At 42.5% G+C, this 21,189-nt stretch overlaps 1 protein-coding gene across 2 annotated transcripts in view; it reads right to left on the bottom strand.

Annotated features, from left to right (window-relative positions):
* The window catches only part of RNLS (renalase, FAD dependent amine oxidase), a 58,713-nt gene extending 39,123 nt beyond the window's left edge, over nt 1-19,590 (bottom strand). The window contains exons 1-4 of one of the 2 annotated variants that reach the window (XM_058029439.1): nt 19,479-19,590; nt 19,263-19,359; nt 17,940-18,082; nt 17,133-17,291 (exon numbers count right to left, since the gene is read on the bottom strand). In XM_058029439.1, the coding sequence (XP_057885422.1) occupies nt 17,133-17,291; nt 17,940-18,082; nt 19,263-19,359; nt 19,479-19,590 (511 nt within the window). Of the gene's footprint in view, nt 1-17,132; nt 17,292-17,939; nt 18,083-18,283; nt 18,372-19,262; nt 19,360-19,478 lie in introns of those variants that run through there. The other variant, XM_058029440.1, reaches the window with a different exon arrangement.
* Between the last annotated feature and the right edge of the window lie 1,599 nt (nt 19,591-21,189).

Raw genomic sequence — 21,189 nt, 5'->3', positions numbered from 1 at the left:
CAGGAGGCACCTCAAAAAGAACAATTTGGTTTTACTCATCCCCTTGGGAGATGCTGGGAAAGCTGAGCCTTGTCTCCCACTTCCCTCTTTCCCAAGGGGAAGGAGCAGAACCTGGGACAGCAAACGTGACCCCTGCAACCACAGAGCCACAAGAGCTCAGCTCAGAAAAGACCTGCCTGCTGCACCACAGCCCAAAAAACCCAGAACAAACCAAAAAAAAAAACCCCAGGGCAGCACCAAAAAAAAGGCAGAAGCGGGCAGAGGGGAGAAGTACGGAGTGAAAAGTGGAAGTAGAAAGAGAGCGTGTCAACTCTGGTGTAGCTGTCTGTCCTTCTGGAGTGTGACTCAGCAGAACAAAGGGTTTTGTCCTCATGCAGAAACAAGAGTCCATTCTGCACAGGAAGTGGCAAAAATTCACTGTCTGGAATGTGCCTGCAGCTCCAGTGGCTTCCCTGGGGAATGCCCTCAGCTGCAGATCAGCACCCTGCTCCACATCAGCTGTGCAGACTCTGCTTTCCCTGCACTCAGTGGAAATAAAACAGAAATCTGCAGAAAAACTAGAGGAGTGTGAGACTGTCACAGCTGAGAAAATTCACTTTTGCATGGAATAAATCTGGAAATAGATTTATTCTGTTTATAAATGGATTTATGAACTGGAATACTCTGGAAGGACACAGGTACAGGACAAACCCTGTGCCTCCACCACCCTGACCCAACACTGAAATTGTCACCATACAGAAGTCACCAGGTTTAAGACCAACATCTATATTTGAAATACTTGTACTTCCCTTTTTACACCAGTTCTGTCACATGCATGAATGTTAAAGGAGGCTGAAAGGGGAACATGAACAAACAGCTTTTAAACCATCATTTTTAAAAAAAGATGTTTTTAGCAGTACCAAGAGATGCAGCACTTGGTGATCAGACCCAGCTTATCAGCACTTGGAGTTGAACACCACGTGGCAGAAAAAACAAGACAGCTATAACTTTATCCAAGGACAGATTTTTCTGCAATATCTGTGTTTGAAATAATTTCTGTCACTCTTCCTCTCCAAGCATTCCCATGCCATCACCAGTGGATTTTCTGATGAAAACACAGCATGTTATTCTACACCCAGAAATCACCTGCTACCATGCAAAGCAGCATGCTCTGGGGGTGTCAAAACATCAAAGTTAATATAAATTAAAATTAAAAATAAAAAATAAAATTTAAAAAAGTTAAATAAAAAGAAAATAAAAGTTAATTTTCTTGGTTGAGTGAAGCCATGCTTAGCCTCACTTTGATGGAATAAATCTCCACCTCCATCCATGCACTCTTCCTGTTTTTATTAAAATCCTGAGTGCAGTTTTCCTTGCAGAGTGGGTGAGTGGGAGTGTGGAGCACAAGTAAACCCTGTCTCTGCACGTCACAGTTGTGAAACACATTCTAAATAAAACCATATGCTCCCAGAAGGAAAATTTCATCTCTCTCCCCTTTTGCTGCCTGCTCAGGTCGGCCCCAGTGCAGGGCTGAGGGACTGCAAACACATTTATAGAAAGGTTTGATGAGAAACTGATAAAATTCATTTCTTTTTTCATTCATTTCTTTATTCATTCTGCAGGGTGAGTGCACAAGAGACTTAATTTTAAGAAGAATTCTGTGATTTGGCTTCTCCTCTTGAAACAGTTGGGAACTGGTGCCAACTGGTACCTGTGATGTTTTAGTGTCTGAAACTTCAGTGATTTCCAGATCATCTCATGATGATGGGGAGGAAACAAACAAACAAAAAATCACAAATCCACTGTTCTAGCAAAAAAACCCTCTTAATAACAGATTTATTCTACAGCTGGTTAGAAAATTCTGTAGTTTATCCTCGCATTTAACACTTCAGTGATGCCCTGTGTGGCTCTCAGCTATGAAATTTAACAAGCCATTCTGTCAATTCTTTGTAACATTTTACAAAATGTGCCTGTCATGCCACAGAAATAACTGACCCCATGTTCTTCTCTTCCATTCCTTATTTTCTGTCCAAGCACCTGCCTTGGAGACACAGGGAGGCTGATCCAGGAACGTGGGGAGCAAAGATAAACCACTTAATTTCTCCCTCCTATCTTCTTTTGCTGATCAAAAACACAGCGAAGGGGAAGTGCCAGAACTTTTTCATTTCTCTGTATAATATTTAATTTCCCATTCTGGGTTATGCCATGAGCAGCTTTCCCCCCTGGGTCTGCACTAGGTATTTTGGACACATATAAAGTGTGTTACCTTTTTTCCTCCCATCCTTTGGCATCTCAGCTGCTGCTCAGGTTGCTCTGAAGGAAAAGGGCAAACCCAAAAGCAACACCTTCCAACGCTGCAGTTGTGGAATGATGGGGAAAAAAGGAATATTGGGAAAACAAGCCGGAAAGTGTAAATAGCCAGGGTATTCAGGAGTGCTCATCAAACCCTCATCTGTGTGATCAGCACTGAACCCCAGGCTCACTGATAAAAGGGAAGATAAACTTCCCCCCCAAGCTGAGGCTGCTCTGTTGTGCAAACCACAGCCCCACTCCACAGCTCTGACAGATAAAAGTTGTTTAATGACTAAATTTCCATTAGTAATAGGGATTTTTGCTTGTTTTCCAAGCACCTTCCTCGCCTGGTTTTCAGATCTACCTAAGGCATAATCACTACCAGAGATGGCTAAAATAATAAAAACTAAATTAAATTAAATCTGTGTACATTTGTAATGCTTCACCCACAATCAGTTTCATGTGGCTTGGAGTGGATCACATGTTCTGGGTGTCTTGTCTGGTTTATTTCTTTTGTTTTATCACACATTCTTTCATTCTGAGTCCTGTCTCTGCTGTCAGGACTCTCCAAAGGGTTTAGACACGCAGCCAAGCATGCAGAGCACGTGTTCTGGAGCACAGATAAATTAAACAAGCTGTACCTGATTGCAACTGGCCCCTCCTCTGCCAGGATTTTGCCAACTTTCATAAATCAGACACGCAATCAAGTGCACAACTTAAAAAACCTGGATCTCCACTCTCCTTTTTTTTAGCCTGTGAGAAGGGGAGGCACAGCTAACAAATCCTAATGCTCAAAATGTGACACACAGTGGAGAGGGGGGAAAATAAAAATATGATTCCTTGAAAGTTATTGACAGATCAGCTGCAACCTACCAGAGGCTGAAAAAAGATACCAGATGGAATTAAAAAATCCTTGCTATTAGTGCATCAAACCAAATGCTGTATTCTAAAGCCAAACTCTGCCCTCCTCCTGCTGCAAGGAGCTGCTTCTTGGAAAATTGCTTATGCCTTTATTGGAGGTGACTATTGACTCTAATAGATAAATGGGACAAAGAAAAAACAATAAAACAAAGCAGAAATACTGTCATAAAACACTGTCCAGACTTATCTGCCTTGCAAATCCCATTAAGATAAAAAACCATACTAAACCTCACTTAAAATTGAAGCTTAAACCTCCACAAATTGTTATTAATACTGAGTACCTTGATGTTTGACTTTACAATAAAATATAAGAGATAACACACACACAAGAAAAAAAAACAACAAAAAAAAAGGGAGATAGGATTTATGGCTGAAGGAAACATGACAGAAAAGAAACAGAAAAGAACAAATTCTAATTTAAAGTACACCAAGTAAGAATGTCTTTCATTGCCTGTAAACACATAATATAATATGATATGATATATTAGATATGATATGATATGATATGATATGATATGATATGATATGATATGATATGATTGATATGATATATGATATAACATGACATGACATGATATGATATGATATGATATGATATGATATGATATGATATGATATGATATGATATGATATGATATGATATGATATGATGATAATATGATATAAGCAGCACAGCTCCTCTGGCAGAAGATTGATGCAAGCTTAAAAAACACAAACCCAAACCCCTTAAAATCAGCATTGATGTAAACCCCAGTTCAGGCCAGCAAACACACCTGGAAATCCCACATAGGATCCAAAACTCTGACAATTTTTTGAGCACTTCCAAGACATGAAAGCCAAACTTTTTCCCAAACAAGCCTCAAACTGCTCCCAAGGAACTGTCAGACCCCTTCCCTGTGGGATTACTGAGGCATTCTACCTCCTCCTGAGGGTTTAAAAAAAATAAAGAACTGATGTGTTACATTTATTTTCCAAACACCTGCTGGTGTTTCAGGGCCTGAAGCAGCAAAGGCATCGTGACTGTCAGCAACAGGCAGGAGAGAGCTGGGAAAATCACATGGAACTCTGAACCAAGGGGCAAAAACTTGGAGAAGTGAAGCTTAAAAAGCCTGGCATAACCATGGGCACTACCAGGATTTTAAGCAGAATACAAATTGAGACTGGGATGCCTTATTGGAATAATTCTGATAGCGCCACAGATTATGTCATTTATTGGTTATATATATATTATACATAAATAAATAATTATATTATATAAATATATATTAATATCTAAAATAAAAATAAAATAATATATAATAGATACATCCTAGATAATATATTACATAATTATATAATAATAATATTAAATAATATATTATTATATGTATATTACATAACTATAATTATGTAATAATTATATATTGTATACATTTATATATTTTTATTTATATTATCATATAAGTTTTAAAAGCCTGCCATAACTACGGCTTATTATATATAAATATATATCATAATATAATAATTATATTAAAACAATAATAAATTCTATAGATAATAGATACACCATAGGTAATATATTATATAGTATATAAATATATTATATAATATAATTATGTAATAATTATATATTACATAAATTTATATATTTTTATTTATATTATTATATGAGCTTAAAAAGCCTGACATAACCATGGGCACTCCCAGGATTTTAAGCAGAATACAAATTGAGACTGGGATGCCTTCCTAGAAGAACTCTGATAGCACCACAGACAGGTCATTTATTGGTTATATATACTATATAAAATATATATTCCTATATTAATTATATTAAAAATAATGAAATAATATACATAGTAGATATATCCTATACATTATATAATATACAATTATATAATAATTATATCGTGTAATATATTATTATATGTGTATTATATAATATATAATTATGTAATAATTATATATTACATAGATTTATATATTTTTATTTATATTATTATATAAGTTTAGAAAGCCTGCCATAACCATGGCCTCTCCCAGGATTTTAGGCAGATACAAATTGAGACTGAGATGCCTTCCGGGAAGCTTCTGACAGCAGCACAGATATGTCATTTATTAGTTATAAACATTATATACAAATATATATTAATACATTAAATGCATTAAAATACAATATTAAAATAATAATAATAAAATAATATATATAATAGACACATCCTATATAACACATTATGTAATGTATAATTATATAATAATATTATCATATGTATACTATATAATGATATTATATAAATTTAGATATTTCTATTTATTTCTATTTATATTATTATATAAGTTTAGAAAGCCTGCCATAACAATGGCCTCTCCCAGGATTTTAAGCAGAATAAAACTTGAGACTGGGATGCCTTCCTGGAGAAATACTGATAGCACCACAGATATGTAATTTATTAGCTATATATATATATATTATATATAAATATATTTATATATCAATTATATAAATAAAATAATATATATTAGATACATCATATATAATATATTGTAATAGAGATATAATTATATATTATATATAGTATATATATTATATTATGTAATTGTGTAATAATTATATAAATGTATATATTTATATACATTTACATATTTCTATTTATTTATATTTTTATTTATATTATTATATTTATTATATTGATATATTATATAAAATATATTATTATATATTATCTAAATTATATATTAAATAATTGTATAATACAAGATATAATTAATAATTATATATAATTAATAAGTATAAGAAAAATATATATTATATTATATTATATTATATTATATTATATTATATTATATTATATTATATTATATTATATTATATTATATTATATTATATTATATCTTATTATATTATATCTTATTATATTATATTATATTATATTATAGTATATTATATCTTATTATATTATATTATATCTTATTATATTATATCTTATTATATTATATCTTATTATATCTTATTATATTATATCTTATTATATCTTATTATATTATATCTTATTATATTATATCTTATTATATATCATATTATATTTCACCTCTTTCCAAGTGTGCAGATGCTGACATGGCCAGGATCCTGCAGCACCAGCCCGAGGCAAACAGACTTACACTGACATCTAAAGGTGTCATTTACTATCTGATGCCTCACAAAATGTCTGAAAAGGGCCAGCATCTTGTAAAAAGGTAACAAGACAAAAAAATATCAGTATTTCATTCTTACAATGAGGGTCCCAGGATTTAATTCTCACAATGCGTGTCCGAGGCCAGGCTGGATGGGGCTTGGAGAAACCTGGATAGAGGAAGGAGTCCCTGCCCATGGGATGAGATGAACTTTAAGATTCCTCTCAAACCTATGTTCATCTGCACATAAAACCCAATTTTGAGGCAAATTTCCTTGTTTCAGTAAGAATTATGTGGTGTTTTCTTCCATCTAGAAAACTCAGTTTTTGCTAAATTCTGTCTTAGGGGAAAGGATGCATCTTTTCCATGGACTTGGGCACAAATCCTAGCTGTGATTCAGCGACTTGAAACCAGGTGGTTGTTTCAGAGTTAATATTTTTCCCTGCTTTTAAGTTGGTTTTGAGCATAATTCCCATTAGAAAACGTGAATGCTGGTTTTGCAAGCAGCATGGCTTAAATCAGAATATATGAAAAGGTCTCTCATCAGTGATCCTAAACACACCTCCTACTGTGGTGCCAGAGAGTAATGGACAGGGAAACAGACAGCAAATCTATTTCTTTTGTGCTTTTCAAACCTTGCTGTTCTGCAGTCACTCCAGAGCCTGTGAGACACTTAAACCTGCACACAGTTCACTGAATAAAATTTATTTTCCTGAATTTCCATAGGCATCCAGCCTGTTCTCCCTAAAGTACAAATGCACTGGGAAGGGAGCAGTAAATCCTTCTTCAAGCAGAGGTGCACACCCATCCTCTGTGCCTGTGCAGAGCCTCACATCCTGGCAGAGCTCTATTTCTGAAGGATTAATTTGGGAATAGAACCAGAGGCTCCTGGTGCTGACTCTGGGAAGCCTGATCTGCATGTCCCTTGTTCTGTGGAATAAATCAAGTGAAGAGATAGCTTTAATCCGTTTTAGCAAGGTTCTTTAAACTTGAAATAATTTGTGGCAGCAGAGTCGCCTGCTGCAACAGGAGGTGCTTGATCAGCTGAGTCAATAAAGGTGGCCAATCACACCATTTCCTAAATTACACCAGCCCTTCAACAGAGTTTGTTTTTAAATAATTTTTTAATAGTTACAGTGCTTTGAGCATCCCTGGCAAGGTGGGGAGAGGAGGGAATTAAAACCCTAAGGAGCAGCAAGGCCACCAGTAGTGAACTCAGGCTTTCAAGGCAGCACAGGTAAACCCAAAACCATCTGTAACATCTCACCTGATGGCTCAGGAAATCATTTCTGATTTCTACAAAAGGTGTCTGAGTTATTCCTAAAGCTTCACCAACATTCCTGGAAATTGGGGAAAGCTGACAGCAGGCTCCACAAAGAATTCAGGTTTGACTCAATGCAGCCAAAACCTCATTAGGTTTAAAATTAGTATTTTTCCTCTGCTTTAATCCAGATGTGGACTGCAAAAATAACTGAAAAGGTCACAGACATGTCCGTGGGAGGTAAAGATAATCTTTGTAAAGAATGGTCTCAATTACAGTGATGGGAGTGGCCAGCAACCATTAAAAAATCCTCTAGAAATCCACAAAACCCCATCCAGTCCAGAGGCACTGCCTAAACTATGAGAATGCATTTAAAAAAACATTGTCCAGTGAAGGCTTTTGTCTGCCTACTTGATTGCAGCACTAAAAAATAAATAAATCCCAAAGCAAGCAATTAAATGTAAGGACTGCTTGCAAACCTGCACCAGACTTTTCAAGGGTTCGCAGCTCTATAAAAGCCACAGTATGAGTGGCAGATTTCACATCAAAAAGAAGGCTGTAAAGTCCAAATCAGCCTGTGGTCACCTTTGCACATTTCTGTCTGTCTCTCAAGTGTGCCCAGAAGATTTGGTAACAGGAAAGCAGAGAGAGCTTTCCCAAATATATTTTTCAAAAAAAAAAAAAATAAACCCAAGTGAAAAACTTCAAACAAAAAAAGAGAAATATTTTACTGAAAGGTGACACATTACATTATCATATATCCCAAAACCAACCATCAAAACCATTTTAGATTCAGGATCTGAAAATTCAAGGCTGGTAAAATTGCCCTAACTGGACTTCCTGAGGAATGAGATCTTACAGCACATCCCAGCCTCCTACAGGACAGAAACCAGCAGCTCATTAAACACATGTCCCACAAGACACAAATAGAGAAGTTTCAGAATTGCTCAGTTTGGTCTCATTTTTTGGCAAGGAACTTTTTTTTCCCCCAGCCCCCTTCCTTTTAGGCTCATGGCAGAAAAAGCAGCTTTGGAAAGATTTCTCCATCTGAGCCTAACCCCTGGAGAGAACCAAAGACTGGGAAAAAACTGAGAGGTATCTGTGTTTATTGTTGGGATAAACAAACTTCAGAGCATTTATTTGTTCTGTTCCAAGTATGTCCTGTGCTCAAATACCATCACCTTTATTATCCAGAAAATAAAAACTCCACTTTGTGCACAAGGCTGATCCTTGTGCACCTTCAGCTGATCCCATGTGTCTGTGGTCCCGTTCTCTATTTTGGGTATTGGAATGACACAAAAGAGCTAAAAAAGCATCAGATAAATCTGTGACCAAGAGCCCTGGTGCTGCTGGACCCTGCCAAGCCAGCCCAGGCTGCAGTGGCAGGAGAAGCACATCCAGGTTTAAGGAATTACAAACAGCCACATCAGGCAGACTTGAAAGTGTCAGCACACAAAAAAAACCCCTTTTTTTTTCCCAAACCAGCCCAGCTAAATCAGCACAATCTGCTGCCAGTTTAAGGTGCAGGTGCTCTGAAATCCCTCCTGGGACTGCACAGGAAAGCTGAGCTCAGGACCCAGACCACAGAATCACCAGCACTCACTGAGAGGGCTCAGCCACTCTCCAGCCCCTGAGCTGCTCCCTGCCCTTGCTGGAGGAGCAGGATGTGCCAGCAAGTCTGTGGGCCACATGGTGAGCTGAGGATCACACCACTGAGGCTGCTAAAAATAACTCCCCCACCCTTTTTTGGGGGGAGAAAGGGTGGGGGGAGCGTGTCTGAGGTGCCACAGCCAGCTGTGCTGCTGCAGCTGGAGCTGGGGCAGGGACTGCTGGAGAAAATGCTTCTGCCACGTCCCCAGGCACTGCAAGGGGATGCTGTGACAGAACAGGACTCACTTTCTCTGCAAGGTGACTTTTTGAAGTGCTGGTACCCTGGTCTGGTCAAAGGATGGGCAGCCATGGAGGGGGAACCAAGCTTGGAGAGAAGAAGCTGCATATTTTCCTCTTCCAGCACATTGCATCTGGTTTTCCTTCTGTTTTACCCTGACATCTGTCAAATAAAGACTTTCAGCTCTCCACCCAAGGCAGGCAGCCTCAGCTGACAACACCAAAATGCAGAGCAGCCCTTTATCTAACACAGATTGGATTTCACTCTCCTTTCCAGGCCTCCTCTCTGCTCACACACGTGGGGTTTCTTCCCCACATGGAGAGGGCCACTGGCATCAGCGTGTTTGACAGGTTTCCAATGTGCTCCATAACTGCAGAATAAACCATTACAAGCACTGTAGATATTTTAAAAAACACCTAAAAGAAGACCAGGTTTCCAATGTGCCAAATAAGCGCAGGATAGGATGATTATAATCACTGTAAATATTTCAAAAAACACCTAAAAGAAGACTAGGTTTCCAATGTGCTCAATAACTGCAGAATAAACCCATTATAATCAATGTAGATATTTTAAAAAACACCTAAAAGCAGACCAGGTTTCCAATGTGCCCCATAACTGCAGGATAAGTCCATTAGAATCACTGTAAATATTTTACAAAACACTCTAAAAGAAGACCAGGTTTCCAATGTGCTTAATAACTGCAGGACAAGCCCATTATAATCACTGTAGATATTAAAAAAAACCCAAAAAACTAAAAGAAGACCAGGTTTCCAATGTGCTCCATAACTACAGAATATGCCCATTATAATCAATATAGATATTTTTAAAAACACCTAAAAGAAGACCAGGTTTCCAATTGCTCAATACCTGCAGGATAACCCATTATAACCACTGTAGATATTTTTAAAAAAACCTAAAAGCAGACCAGGTTTCCAATGTGCTCCATAACTGCAGAATAAACCCATTAGAATCACTGTAAATATTAAAAAAAACACCTAAAGGACGACCAGGTTTCCAATGTGCTCAACAACTGCACAATATGCTCATTATAATCACTGTAAATATTTTTAAAAACACCTGAAACAAGACCAGGTTTCCAATGTGCTCAATAACTGCAGGATAAGCCCATTATAACATTATAATCACTGTAGATATTAAAAAAAAACACCTAAAAACAGGCTAAGCCAAATACGCACTGAAGAACACACACGGCCTACTTTGATATTTTTATTTTTTTTTCTTCTCCTGATGTGCAATTCCAGCTCTGGCAGCTTTTATTTTTAGCAGTACTCCCTCAGAGAGGCTCTACCCGAGCTGCAGTGAGCCCAGAGGAGCTGTGCCCTGCTTTGAAGGCTGGCACTGAGCTTCTGGTGGCACCTGCTCCTCCTCAGACACTCCCCACGTGTGCAGTGCCACCTTCTCCTTCCCGCCTCCCTCACGCCTGCCACACCATCCCAAGGGCAAAACCCTTGACAAAATCCCAAATCCTCGACATGGAATGGACAAAACCAACAAAAACAACCTCCCAAAAACACAGCAAAACAACCCCCCAGGAGGAGGGCCCTGGAATGGACAATAACAACAGAAAAGACCTCCCAAAACCAAAACCAAAACAAAACAACCTCCCAAAAGGAGGGCCATGGAGGTGGTCTGAGGGATGGAGCAGCTCTGCTGGGAGAGCTGGGATTGTTCAGCCTGGAGAGGAGAAACCTTGGGGTGACCAAATTGAGGCCTTGCAGGGCCTGAAGGAGCCGACAAAAAAGATGGAGACATTACACGGGCCTGGACAAGGGGGAATGGCTTCAAACTGGAAGAAAGCAGGGTTAGATGGGATATTGGGAATTAGGAATTGTTCCCTGAGAGGGTGGTCAGCCCTGGCACAGGGTGCCCAGAGCAGCTGTGGCTGCCCCTGCATCCCTGGCAGTGCCCAAGGCCAGGCTGGACTTTGGGGCTTGGAGCAGCCTGGGATGGTGGAAGGTGTCCCTGCCATGGCACAATGGTTTTTAAGGTCCTCCCAACCCAAACTATTCAGGAATTTCATGCCAGAAATCTCCATTTCCCTGCTGGAATGGTGGGATCTCCTCTCAGGAGGGTCTAAAACGCTGCTGGGCAAGGTTTGGGCCAGAGCTGGCAGCAGCAGAGGGACACAGGGATGGGCAGCCTGGCACTGCACTCACCCTGAGTGCCCAGGGGTGAATCCTGCCCCAAATCCAGCAGGACAAGAGGGTTTCCTGCTCAGGGATGGATACTCCACATCCTGCTGCAGCCCCAATATTGTCTTTGACACCCCCATGCCAGGGATCCCCCAAATTCACCACTGACCCTTCCCCTGCACAGCCTCAGGCAGCACTGGGGGCTCTCCAGGTTTTAAAAGGAGCCCAACCAAGAACTCCTCCAAATATGTTTCCAAAAAAGCCCAAATATTTCCACATTGAGGCCTCAGCTCCTTGATAAGCAACTAACAAATCAGTGTACATGTTTACAGTGGACATTTCAGATCTGTTAGGTAATGAGAGCTCCAAGCTGGATAAGCCCTGCTCGGATTGCTTGGAACTGGAACCACAGAATTCCGAATTTATCGTGGTGCTATCCAAAAATAAACACATTCACTCAGCAAGGACTTGTGACTCGTGAAAAATTATCAGGGTTTTGTGCTTTCCTAACTCACATTATAAAGCCTTCCCACGCAAATGCAGCCCTGTTTCACTTGTATCTTCTCATCAGCTTGTATTATTTAAAACATGTGGGACATTCACACAGATGGAAAAGGAAAAAAAAAAAAATAGGTCAGGCTGGAAACAAAAGCCAAGCCATCCTGTTTTATTAGCAGCTTAAACATGCAGAACTGTAATTTGAAATTCCAAGGAAAGCAACATAATGAAAACATTCTGAACACACAAATAAAAAAATAAAATAAAAAAACCTACTGCAAATCGCTGCTACCCTAAATTGCCATGTTGCCAAATGCCTTAAACTAAAAAACAGAACTGATAAGAAGGCTTCTCCAGCTGATATGAAAATGCACAGAAATAACTACACTGCTCAGTGATCATATGGAATCTGGGCTATAAATCCAGGATTTTTCTAACATCAGCAGCCTGTGTAACAGCCCAGCACCTTTGAAATACTGTTGGACAATGAACAATTTGCAAAATCTTGTCCTTTCATTTGCCAAGATCCTACTTTTAAGTAAATTTATTCCTTTCCATGAACTGACATCACAAACCTCGGAAACATTTATTCATTTCCCTTTTATCTGCTGCACAACCCCACTATTTACTACCAGAACACGTAAAGCCCATATCAGTGCAGTGAATTTAATTTAGTTCTTCAAGCTGAATGTCCCAAACATCATTTGATTGCTGCCACCTATTGTTGTTCCAAACATGTTGCAAGGAGTTAACCCTTTATCCAGCAGCTACTGGAAGTCATGCTGGAAATAATTCTGCCTCTGCTGCTGCTAAATATGCAAATAATTATGCAAATAAATATGCAACTGTATAATTAGCATCTATTTGGGTGTGGTAATTGTAGAAAGAATGAATAAAGGTTGAAAATTAAGGTGAATTATATATATATAATATATATATTTATATATATATATATATACATATGTAAAACCACACACTGTTTATTACATTATTTATTTTATATCTATTTTAAAATGTATTATTATATTATATTATATTATATTATATTATATTATATTATATTATATTATATTATGATACGTTATGTTATGTTATGTTATGTTATGTTATTATATTATATTATATTATATTATATTATATTATATTATATACACACACTGTTTATTGCATTATTTATTTTATATCTATTTTTTTTTAAATTACACACTACCTTCTCCATTAATCTAAGACTTGGCTTTTCCCTCACAAGAGAAGTAAATCTGGAGCATTCATTTCTCACACAGCCCATACAAAATGGTAATTTTAGGTTGCCAAAGGCCACTTAATTCAGTCTCCTCCTAAACACACACAGCTTCACAAGGACATCATGTTCAGGCTCATCTAAGAGGTTAAAGGACACAAAAACTATCCAGTCTAGTTTAGTCTGCTGAGTTTAAGTATTTAAACAGCAATGTGAAATTTGAGGGGTTGTTTCAAAATATTAATTTTCCAAATATGGTATAAATAAGTGAAAATTGTTAAAAAAAAAAAAAAAAAACAAAAAACACATTGGGGGGCAAAAGACCTCCTCCCTCAAACAGGAAAATGGTGAATTCCAGAGTGGTAAATTATTTAGCTCCAGAATCCCTCTTCTATAACATAAGGGCCTTCCAGAGCAGCAGGGAATATTCCCAAATCCTGTCCCTTTTCCTTTGAGAGGAATGAGGAATTTGTCATTACAAACAAGCTGTGGGTCTGCTGGTAGGTAAAACCAGCATTGGGAGATAAAAGAAACAATGGGAAGGATCCCACTGATTGATGAATGGAAAAAGAGATTTGCTTTTACAAATAAACTGTAGCTTTGCTGATAAACGAAATTAGACATTGAAAGATGAAAGAAACAATGGGGAAGAAAAACCCCTAAATTCCATAAGAATTAAAAGTTAAAGGGGAGGGTTATATATTAGAGGGAAATATTTGGTATCAGGCATATCAGGGAGTCTGAACCTCTCAAGTACCTCAGAAATGGGCAAAAAAACCCTAAATTCCATAAGAATTAAACATTAAAAGGGAGGGTTATACATTAGAGGGAAATCTTTGGGATCAGGCATTCTGGGAAATCTGCACCTCTCAAATACCCCAGGTAATGGGGTTCTGAGTTTCAGGGATTGTTGGTATTGGGTTTGTAACCTTTGTTATTTTTGGTTTTTATAAGTAATACTGATAAATAATGATTGTTGTTAATGTTATATGAATACTTTGAAAAGCTCGTCTTAATCCCTTCAAACACTTCCTGTTGATAAGTTGATTATACAATGTGAGTTCTCGGATTTTTATGGTAAGAATTATTATTAAGGTATTGTTGTAGTATTTACAGCCAGCTTTCATGTGTTTTACTGTTTCTTTATATGATCATTTACAAGACACGTGTCTCTTCAGGATCCTGTATTTTTGTTTCTTAAGTACTCATATGTTTGGTTTGGTTTTTTTTTAAATCCAGATTGCCAGTTTGGTGGTTTTCTTCAGTTATTATTACAGACATACTCCAGCAGAGAGTTCAGCTGTAACATTAACTTCTTGGTTTTTTGTAGTTTCAATTTTGTACTAGGTAATCAATCTTTCATTCAGCTGCATTTCCTCCACCTTTACACTCTCAGTATCCAGATCCGGGCTCACAATCCTGACTGTGACCACTTTCAGAGGGAAATGTGGCTGGGAAATTGGGATAAATGTGGGAATCCACAAAATCAGAGGGTTTTGGGCAAGCTGCAAAAGGCAGGCCCCAGAGACAGCAGAACTGTGATTAGAGCTAAGCAGCAGCCATGAGATTGGTCAGCAGAAAAATTATTTAGATTGTAGAAAAGTAAGGACAAATAGGATAATGGTCTGTGTATTAACACTTGTCTAGAATAACTCCCTAAGCTGCAGAAAAGTTTATCTACTGAGATATTAGGAAGGTTAAAGCTTAATAATGGAGCTCTGTGTGTTGTGTTTTAAGGCTTACAAGCAGGTATTGTATTTGAAATAAGCAAGCATTGTTTTAACCAAAGGTACCTGTGCTTATAGTGGTTGGATGGAACTACTGTCAATGCGCTTTTGCTTTGTGTGATTGGTCAAGAAGCTTATAAAGTGAGTTGTAACATTTAGTTCTTGGTCTGCCGCCTGGGATGTGAGCTGCTGGCATCTTCCCATTGTCATAACCAAGTAATGAGAGTGATGCTGGAAAACAAAACAGCTCAAGGCCCGTTCCCAGCAGCCCTGTCCCCTCCGTGGTCTGTAAATAACCCCCCTGTCAGCAATAATAAAAAGGAAGCTGTGTCCTCCAGAAATCTGAGAGATCCCAGGGGAATGCCCCATGGTCTCTCCCTTTATTGGAATAAAGTAAAAGCACTCCTCTGTCTCCTTTTTGGACATAAACCTCTGGTGTTTGTGGATTAATCTTCCTGACACCTTTAAGCCATGAGTGGCCACACGTGACCCTTGGCTGGCCACACAGGGGGAAGCCCTCCCCTTCCTCCAGCTCTGCACATCTCCTGCTCCATCCCAGGGCAGCAAGAGAGCCCTGTCACCCGCAGTGACAGCCACAGGGAAGTTCCAACAGGCAGCAGGGACCTCCCCTTCCAGGAGCAGCTGGAATCGCTACCGGGAGGGAGCGCACAAACATGGCTCCTGCAAGAATCCGATTTCTGCCCCTGCATTTGGGAAAGCAGAGCATAAAAATGACTAAAAAGCGTCAGTGTGGAAGGGAGAGAACACCTATTCCTTCCAGCAGCTGACAGGAAATTGCACCGTAAATGCCAGGCGAGGTGAATCCACGGAAAGCTCCCTCCTCTGCCAGCAAAACTCGGCTCTCTGACACACAAGCAAAACATCCCTGAGATTTACACACAGCGATGCAGCCGAGCCTCTGCAAGCCAAAACAGAGCTGAAAGTGCACCCTGCTCAGGCTCTGAAATACCCTCCTCATCTGCTCTTACCCCCACTCAGCTCTTAGCATAAAGAACCAGGGGTAAAGATGCCCGTGGCATCCATGCCAATGCCAAGGAGCTCTGGGGCAGGGGGAGTCAGAGATGTCCGTCAGTCCTGCAGCCTGAGATGCAGAATTAACAGCTGGATGGACATCTGGAAGCCGGGCTCACCCAGGGAACAGGCAGACAGGGGAAGAGAAACAGGAAGAAGGGGAGAAGACAAAACTTGCTGGATTCCCTCAGAGAGAAGTCAATCCTGCACTTACAGAGATTATGAAGAGAGGATGTTGTGGGAAGCACCTGGCAGCTCCAGCTCTCCCAAGAGCAAGTGAAATGAGCTGTTCACCTTAATTACACCTTCTGAAGGGAAGCTGCCTGCTTTCTGGACAAGAAACTATTTAATTACCGCAAGAAAAACGATTTGCAAAGACATCAGTGCCAGCTCAGCAAGGCCTTGAGGTGCAGACAGCAGAACCTTGGGAAGGCTCTGAAAAAAAAACACTCCCTCTACTCCTCTTCTATTTTTATTTCTAATTTTCTATGCTATTTCTTATTTTATTTAAATTTCTTTCACTATTAACCAGACCACCTCACCTGGGCCAAACTCACCATTATTTTCCAGGGTAAATGGGAGGCCTCATAAAACAGCAACCAGCAGAGAAATCCTGTTCTTACAGAATATTTACCCATTTAGGCACAAAGCTTAAAATCAGAGGTTGCAATGAAGACACTTCTCTTTTTAGAAATGCCCAAGAAAACCTGTGCAATTCAGTAACTATTTGCAAGCTGCACAAAGACAAGCCCTGCTTTAGAAGTCAGCAAAAAAAATCAAAGATCAGATTCAAAACTGACCCATCCATTTAGATATTTTATGCTGTCAAAGTGTTACATACATGGCCTTGAAATTACCCACCTCTTATCATTCTCCAGCCTGTCCTGACGGAATAGTTAAGCAGCTCAGACTGCTGAGTGTTATTTTTTTGCTTCACAAGATGCTCAGATGCTATTTTAAATTCAACACCTGCCATGCTGAGGGCTGAACTTACTGTTGACAATGTCACCCTGCAGCTGGAGAATCTGTGGGACAGGCATGGTGAGAATTACCACATCAAACTGCTCCGGGGGCCCAGCTTTCCTGGAGACTTCCCACCTGCCATCCCGCAGGGAAATGTGAGTTACGTGCTGCTCATAGGACACGTCTGCACCTGGATGGGGGAAAAAGCAGCAGATAAATACCTCAGAGCAGGGAATTCCACAGGGAAAATGCACACAGAGAGAGTTATTGCAAGGGGCACAAGGGGGAATGGCTTCCCACTGCGATTATAGCTAATTATTTGCAAGATCAGGGTTTTAAAACAATCAGCTGATTAAAAATAAAAATTAAAACAATTGCATAAAGGGATCACAGTTTGACTGCTCTCATGGCTCAAACTTTGCTAAACAGGGTTAAATTAGTCATTGAACTGTACATGTGGTTGTGGCACATGACATCTAAGGTAGTAGTTAGAAAGTTTTAACTCATTTTCCATCCAAGGTAGTAGTTAGAAAGTTTAAACTCATTTTCCTGCTCCACCCAGCAGGCTCACATCCTTCCCCCAAAACACAGGGTGTTGCTCACCCTTTTGCCCCCAGTTACACATCAGATGTTCTATTTGCATAAAGACTTTTATACCTGCAGGATATAGAAATTCACCGAGCTCACAGACACATTCATCCACCCAAGCGACTTCCAGACACACATAAACCAACCAGGAACACAAACATCCTCATCAGGGATGTAAATTCCAAAGGCACCGCCAAAAACACAGCCATTAAAACCTTTCCCTTCACACGAGGGCACCCAAAGGCATTACCTGACTGCTCCAAGTAGTACTTGACAACCGAGGAGATGCCCTGGGGTGCCACGAAATTGCGGGAGCCTTCTCTCTCCACCAGTCCCTCCACGGGAGCCGTCAGTGGCTTCAGGATGCCGTGGGTGACAAGCTCCTCGTAGAAGCTAGAAAGGGACAAATCCACAAGGAAATGGATTGAGAAATCCGCAAGGAAATGGGTTGAGACACGCACAGGTGAATGCACGGAAATACACGTGAAAACTGGCTCCGTTTCTCACAGTCGAAGTTAAGACCAGCCTGAATTTTAACAGGCTGCGTTTCAAGGCAGGTTATGCATAAATGCAGCAATAAAAAAAACAAATTACCTTGCTAACTGCATTGGGCCTGGCCTTTTACCTGACAGCAAAGCTATCTGTGATGGAACTTTCAGCAGCTAGACCCGGAGGCAGAGGAATACACAGCGGTTCCCTAAATCTCTTAACATCACCACGAACTCCAAAGCCACTGAGGAGCGCAGGAGTATTCCAGGTGCCTGAAACGCTGCTTTCCTGCCTTTTCGCTGCTTTCCAGGCAAAATTCTGCATTTTCAGAGCGCTGCAACACCTCCGTCCCCTTCCCCACGGTACCCCTACACCTTTCATCCCAACCCACGCGAAGTTTCCCGGTTTTCACCCCTGCATTCCTGCCCTAAATCCCGCAGGGAGGGCAGAGAGTGAGCGGCTGCGGGGGTCTGGGTATGACGGGGGTTAAAGCAGCTGTGCACCAGCAGCGGGGCCCCTAAGTGTCCCCACGGGCCACCAACCCCGGCGACACCGCGGGATGGGCGGGATGGAGGCGGAACGAAGGGCTGGGGGCGGGATGGGGGCGGGATAGGGGCGGGATGGAGGCGGGATAGGGCGGGATGGATGGGGCGAGATGGGGCGGGATGAGGATGGGATGGGGGCGGGATGGAGGAGGGATGGGGGCGGGATGGATGGGGCGGGGTGGATGGGGCGGGATGAGGATGGATGGAGTGGGATGGATGGAGTGGGATGGAGCGAGATGGGGGCGGGATAGATGGGGCGGAATGGGGGCGGGATGGAGCGGGATGGAGCGGGATAGGGAGGAATGGATGGGGCGGGATGGATGGGGCGGGATGAAGCAGGATAGGGCGGGATGGATGGGGCGGGATGGGGATGGGAGGGGGACGGAATGGAGCGGGATGAGGGCGAGATGGAGGAGGGATGGGATGGGATGGGATGGGATGGGATGGGATGGGATGGGATGGGATGGGATGGGATGGGATGGGATGGGATGGGATGGGATGGGATGGGATGGGATGGGATGGGATGGGGCGGGTCTCACCTGAGCCGCGGCCCCGCCAGCTCCGGCTCGCAGGTGACGAACTGCGCGCCCAGGTCGGCGCTGCCGTGATCGGAGCGGGTCGTGCTCATGCGGCCCCCTGCGCGACAGCGGGTCACAGACCGCCGCGACACACGCGACACACACCACACCACACATGACACCACACCAGACACGCCAGGCCCGGTTTCCCTCCCAGCCCCGGCCCGCCGGACCCACCTGCGCCCCGCGCCTTGTCCCACACGGCCAGCTGTCCCCGCGGGGCCCCGCGCAGCAGCGCCGCGCCCGCCGCGCCCGTCAGCCCCGCGCCCACCACCAGCACCCGCGCCATGGCCGGCACCGGCACCGGACACCGACAGCGACAGCGGCACCGGCACGCCCCGGACACGGACAGGGACACGGGCACGCCCCAGGACACGCCCCGGACACGGACACGGACACGCCCCCAGGACACGCCCCGGACACGGACAAGGACACGCCCCCAGGACACGCCCCGCGGTGGGCGGGGCCTCTGCGCGGCTGCGCGTCCCCGGTGCGAGCCACGCCCATGGGCGGAGCGAGGAAAGGCCACGCCCACAGGCGGTGCCGGTGCGCGCGGGAAACCGCTGAGACACCTGGACCGGGACCGGGCGCGCACCTCTGTACAGACACATCTGTGCTGGGCACACATCTGGACTGACACCTCTGTATGGACACAGCTGCGCTGGGTGTACACACCTGGGCACACATCTGCACTGACACTTCTGTATGGGCACAGCTGGGTTGGGCACACACCTGTATGTGCACACCTGTACACACGCAACCACACCTGTACGCACGCACCAGGCCCGTACGTGCGAGCCTGCCTGGTGCACACACCTATACACATGCAGACACCTCTGTGTCACACACCCCTGTGTCACACACACCCGTGTCACACACATACACCCGTGTCACACACACACCTGTGTCACACACACCCGTGTCACACACACACCCGTGTCACACACACCTGTGTCACACACCCCTGTGTCACACACACCCCTGTGTCACACACCCCTGTGTCACACACACCTGTGTCACACACACACCTGTGTCACACACCCCTGTGTAACACACCCGTGTCACACACACACCTGTGTCACACACCTCTGTGTCACACACCCGTGTCACACACACACCCGTGTCACACACACCTCTGTGTCACACACCCCTGTGTAACACACCCCTGTGTTACACACACACCTGTGTCACACACACCCCTGTGTCACACACACCCGTGTCACACACACCTGTGTCACACACACACCTGTGTCACACACACCCATGTCACACACACCCGTGTCACACACACCCCTGTGTCACACACCCGTGTCACACACACCCGTGTTACACACACACCCGTGTCACACACACACCTGTGTCACACACCCCTGTGTCGCACACACCCGTGTCACACACACCCCTGTGTCACACACACCCCTGTGTCACACACACCTGTGTCACACACACACCTGTCACACACCCCTGTGTCACACACACCCCTCTGTCACACACCCCTGTGTCACACACCCCTGTGTCACACACACCCCTGTGTCACACACACACCTGTGTCAAACACACACCTGTGTCACACACACCCGTGTCACACACACCTATACACACACAGACGCCCCTGTGTCACACACACCTGTGTCACACTGCCCTGTGTTACACACACCTGTGTCACACACACCCGTGTCACACACACCTATACACAGAGAGACGCCCCTGTGTCACACTCACCTGTGTCATGCACCCCTGTGTCACACACACACCTGTGTCACACACACACCCGTGTCACACACACACCTGTGTCACACACACCTGTGCTACACAAACACTCCAGTGTCACACACACCCCTGTCACACACACCCGTGTCACACACACACCTGTGTCACACACACCTGT

Source organism: Melospiza georgiana, chromosome 8 (genome assembly GCF_028018845.1).
Source record: "Melospiza georgiana isolate bMelGeo1 chromosome 8, bMelGeo1.pri, whole genome shotgun sequence".
Classification (NCBI taxonomy): Eukaryota; Metazoa; Chordata; class Aves; order Passeriformes; family Passerellidae; genus Melospiza; species Melospiza georgiana.
Note: the sequence above shows the minus strand (reverse complement) of the source record. Positions and strands in the feature narration are given on the sequence as shown.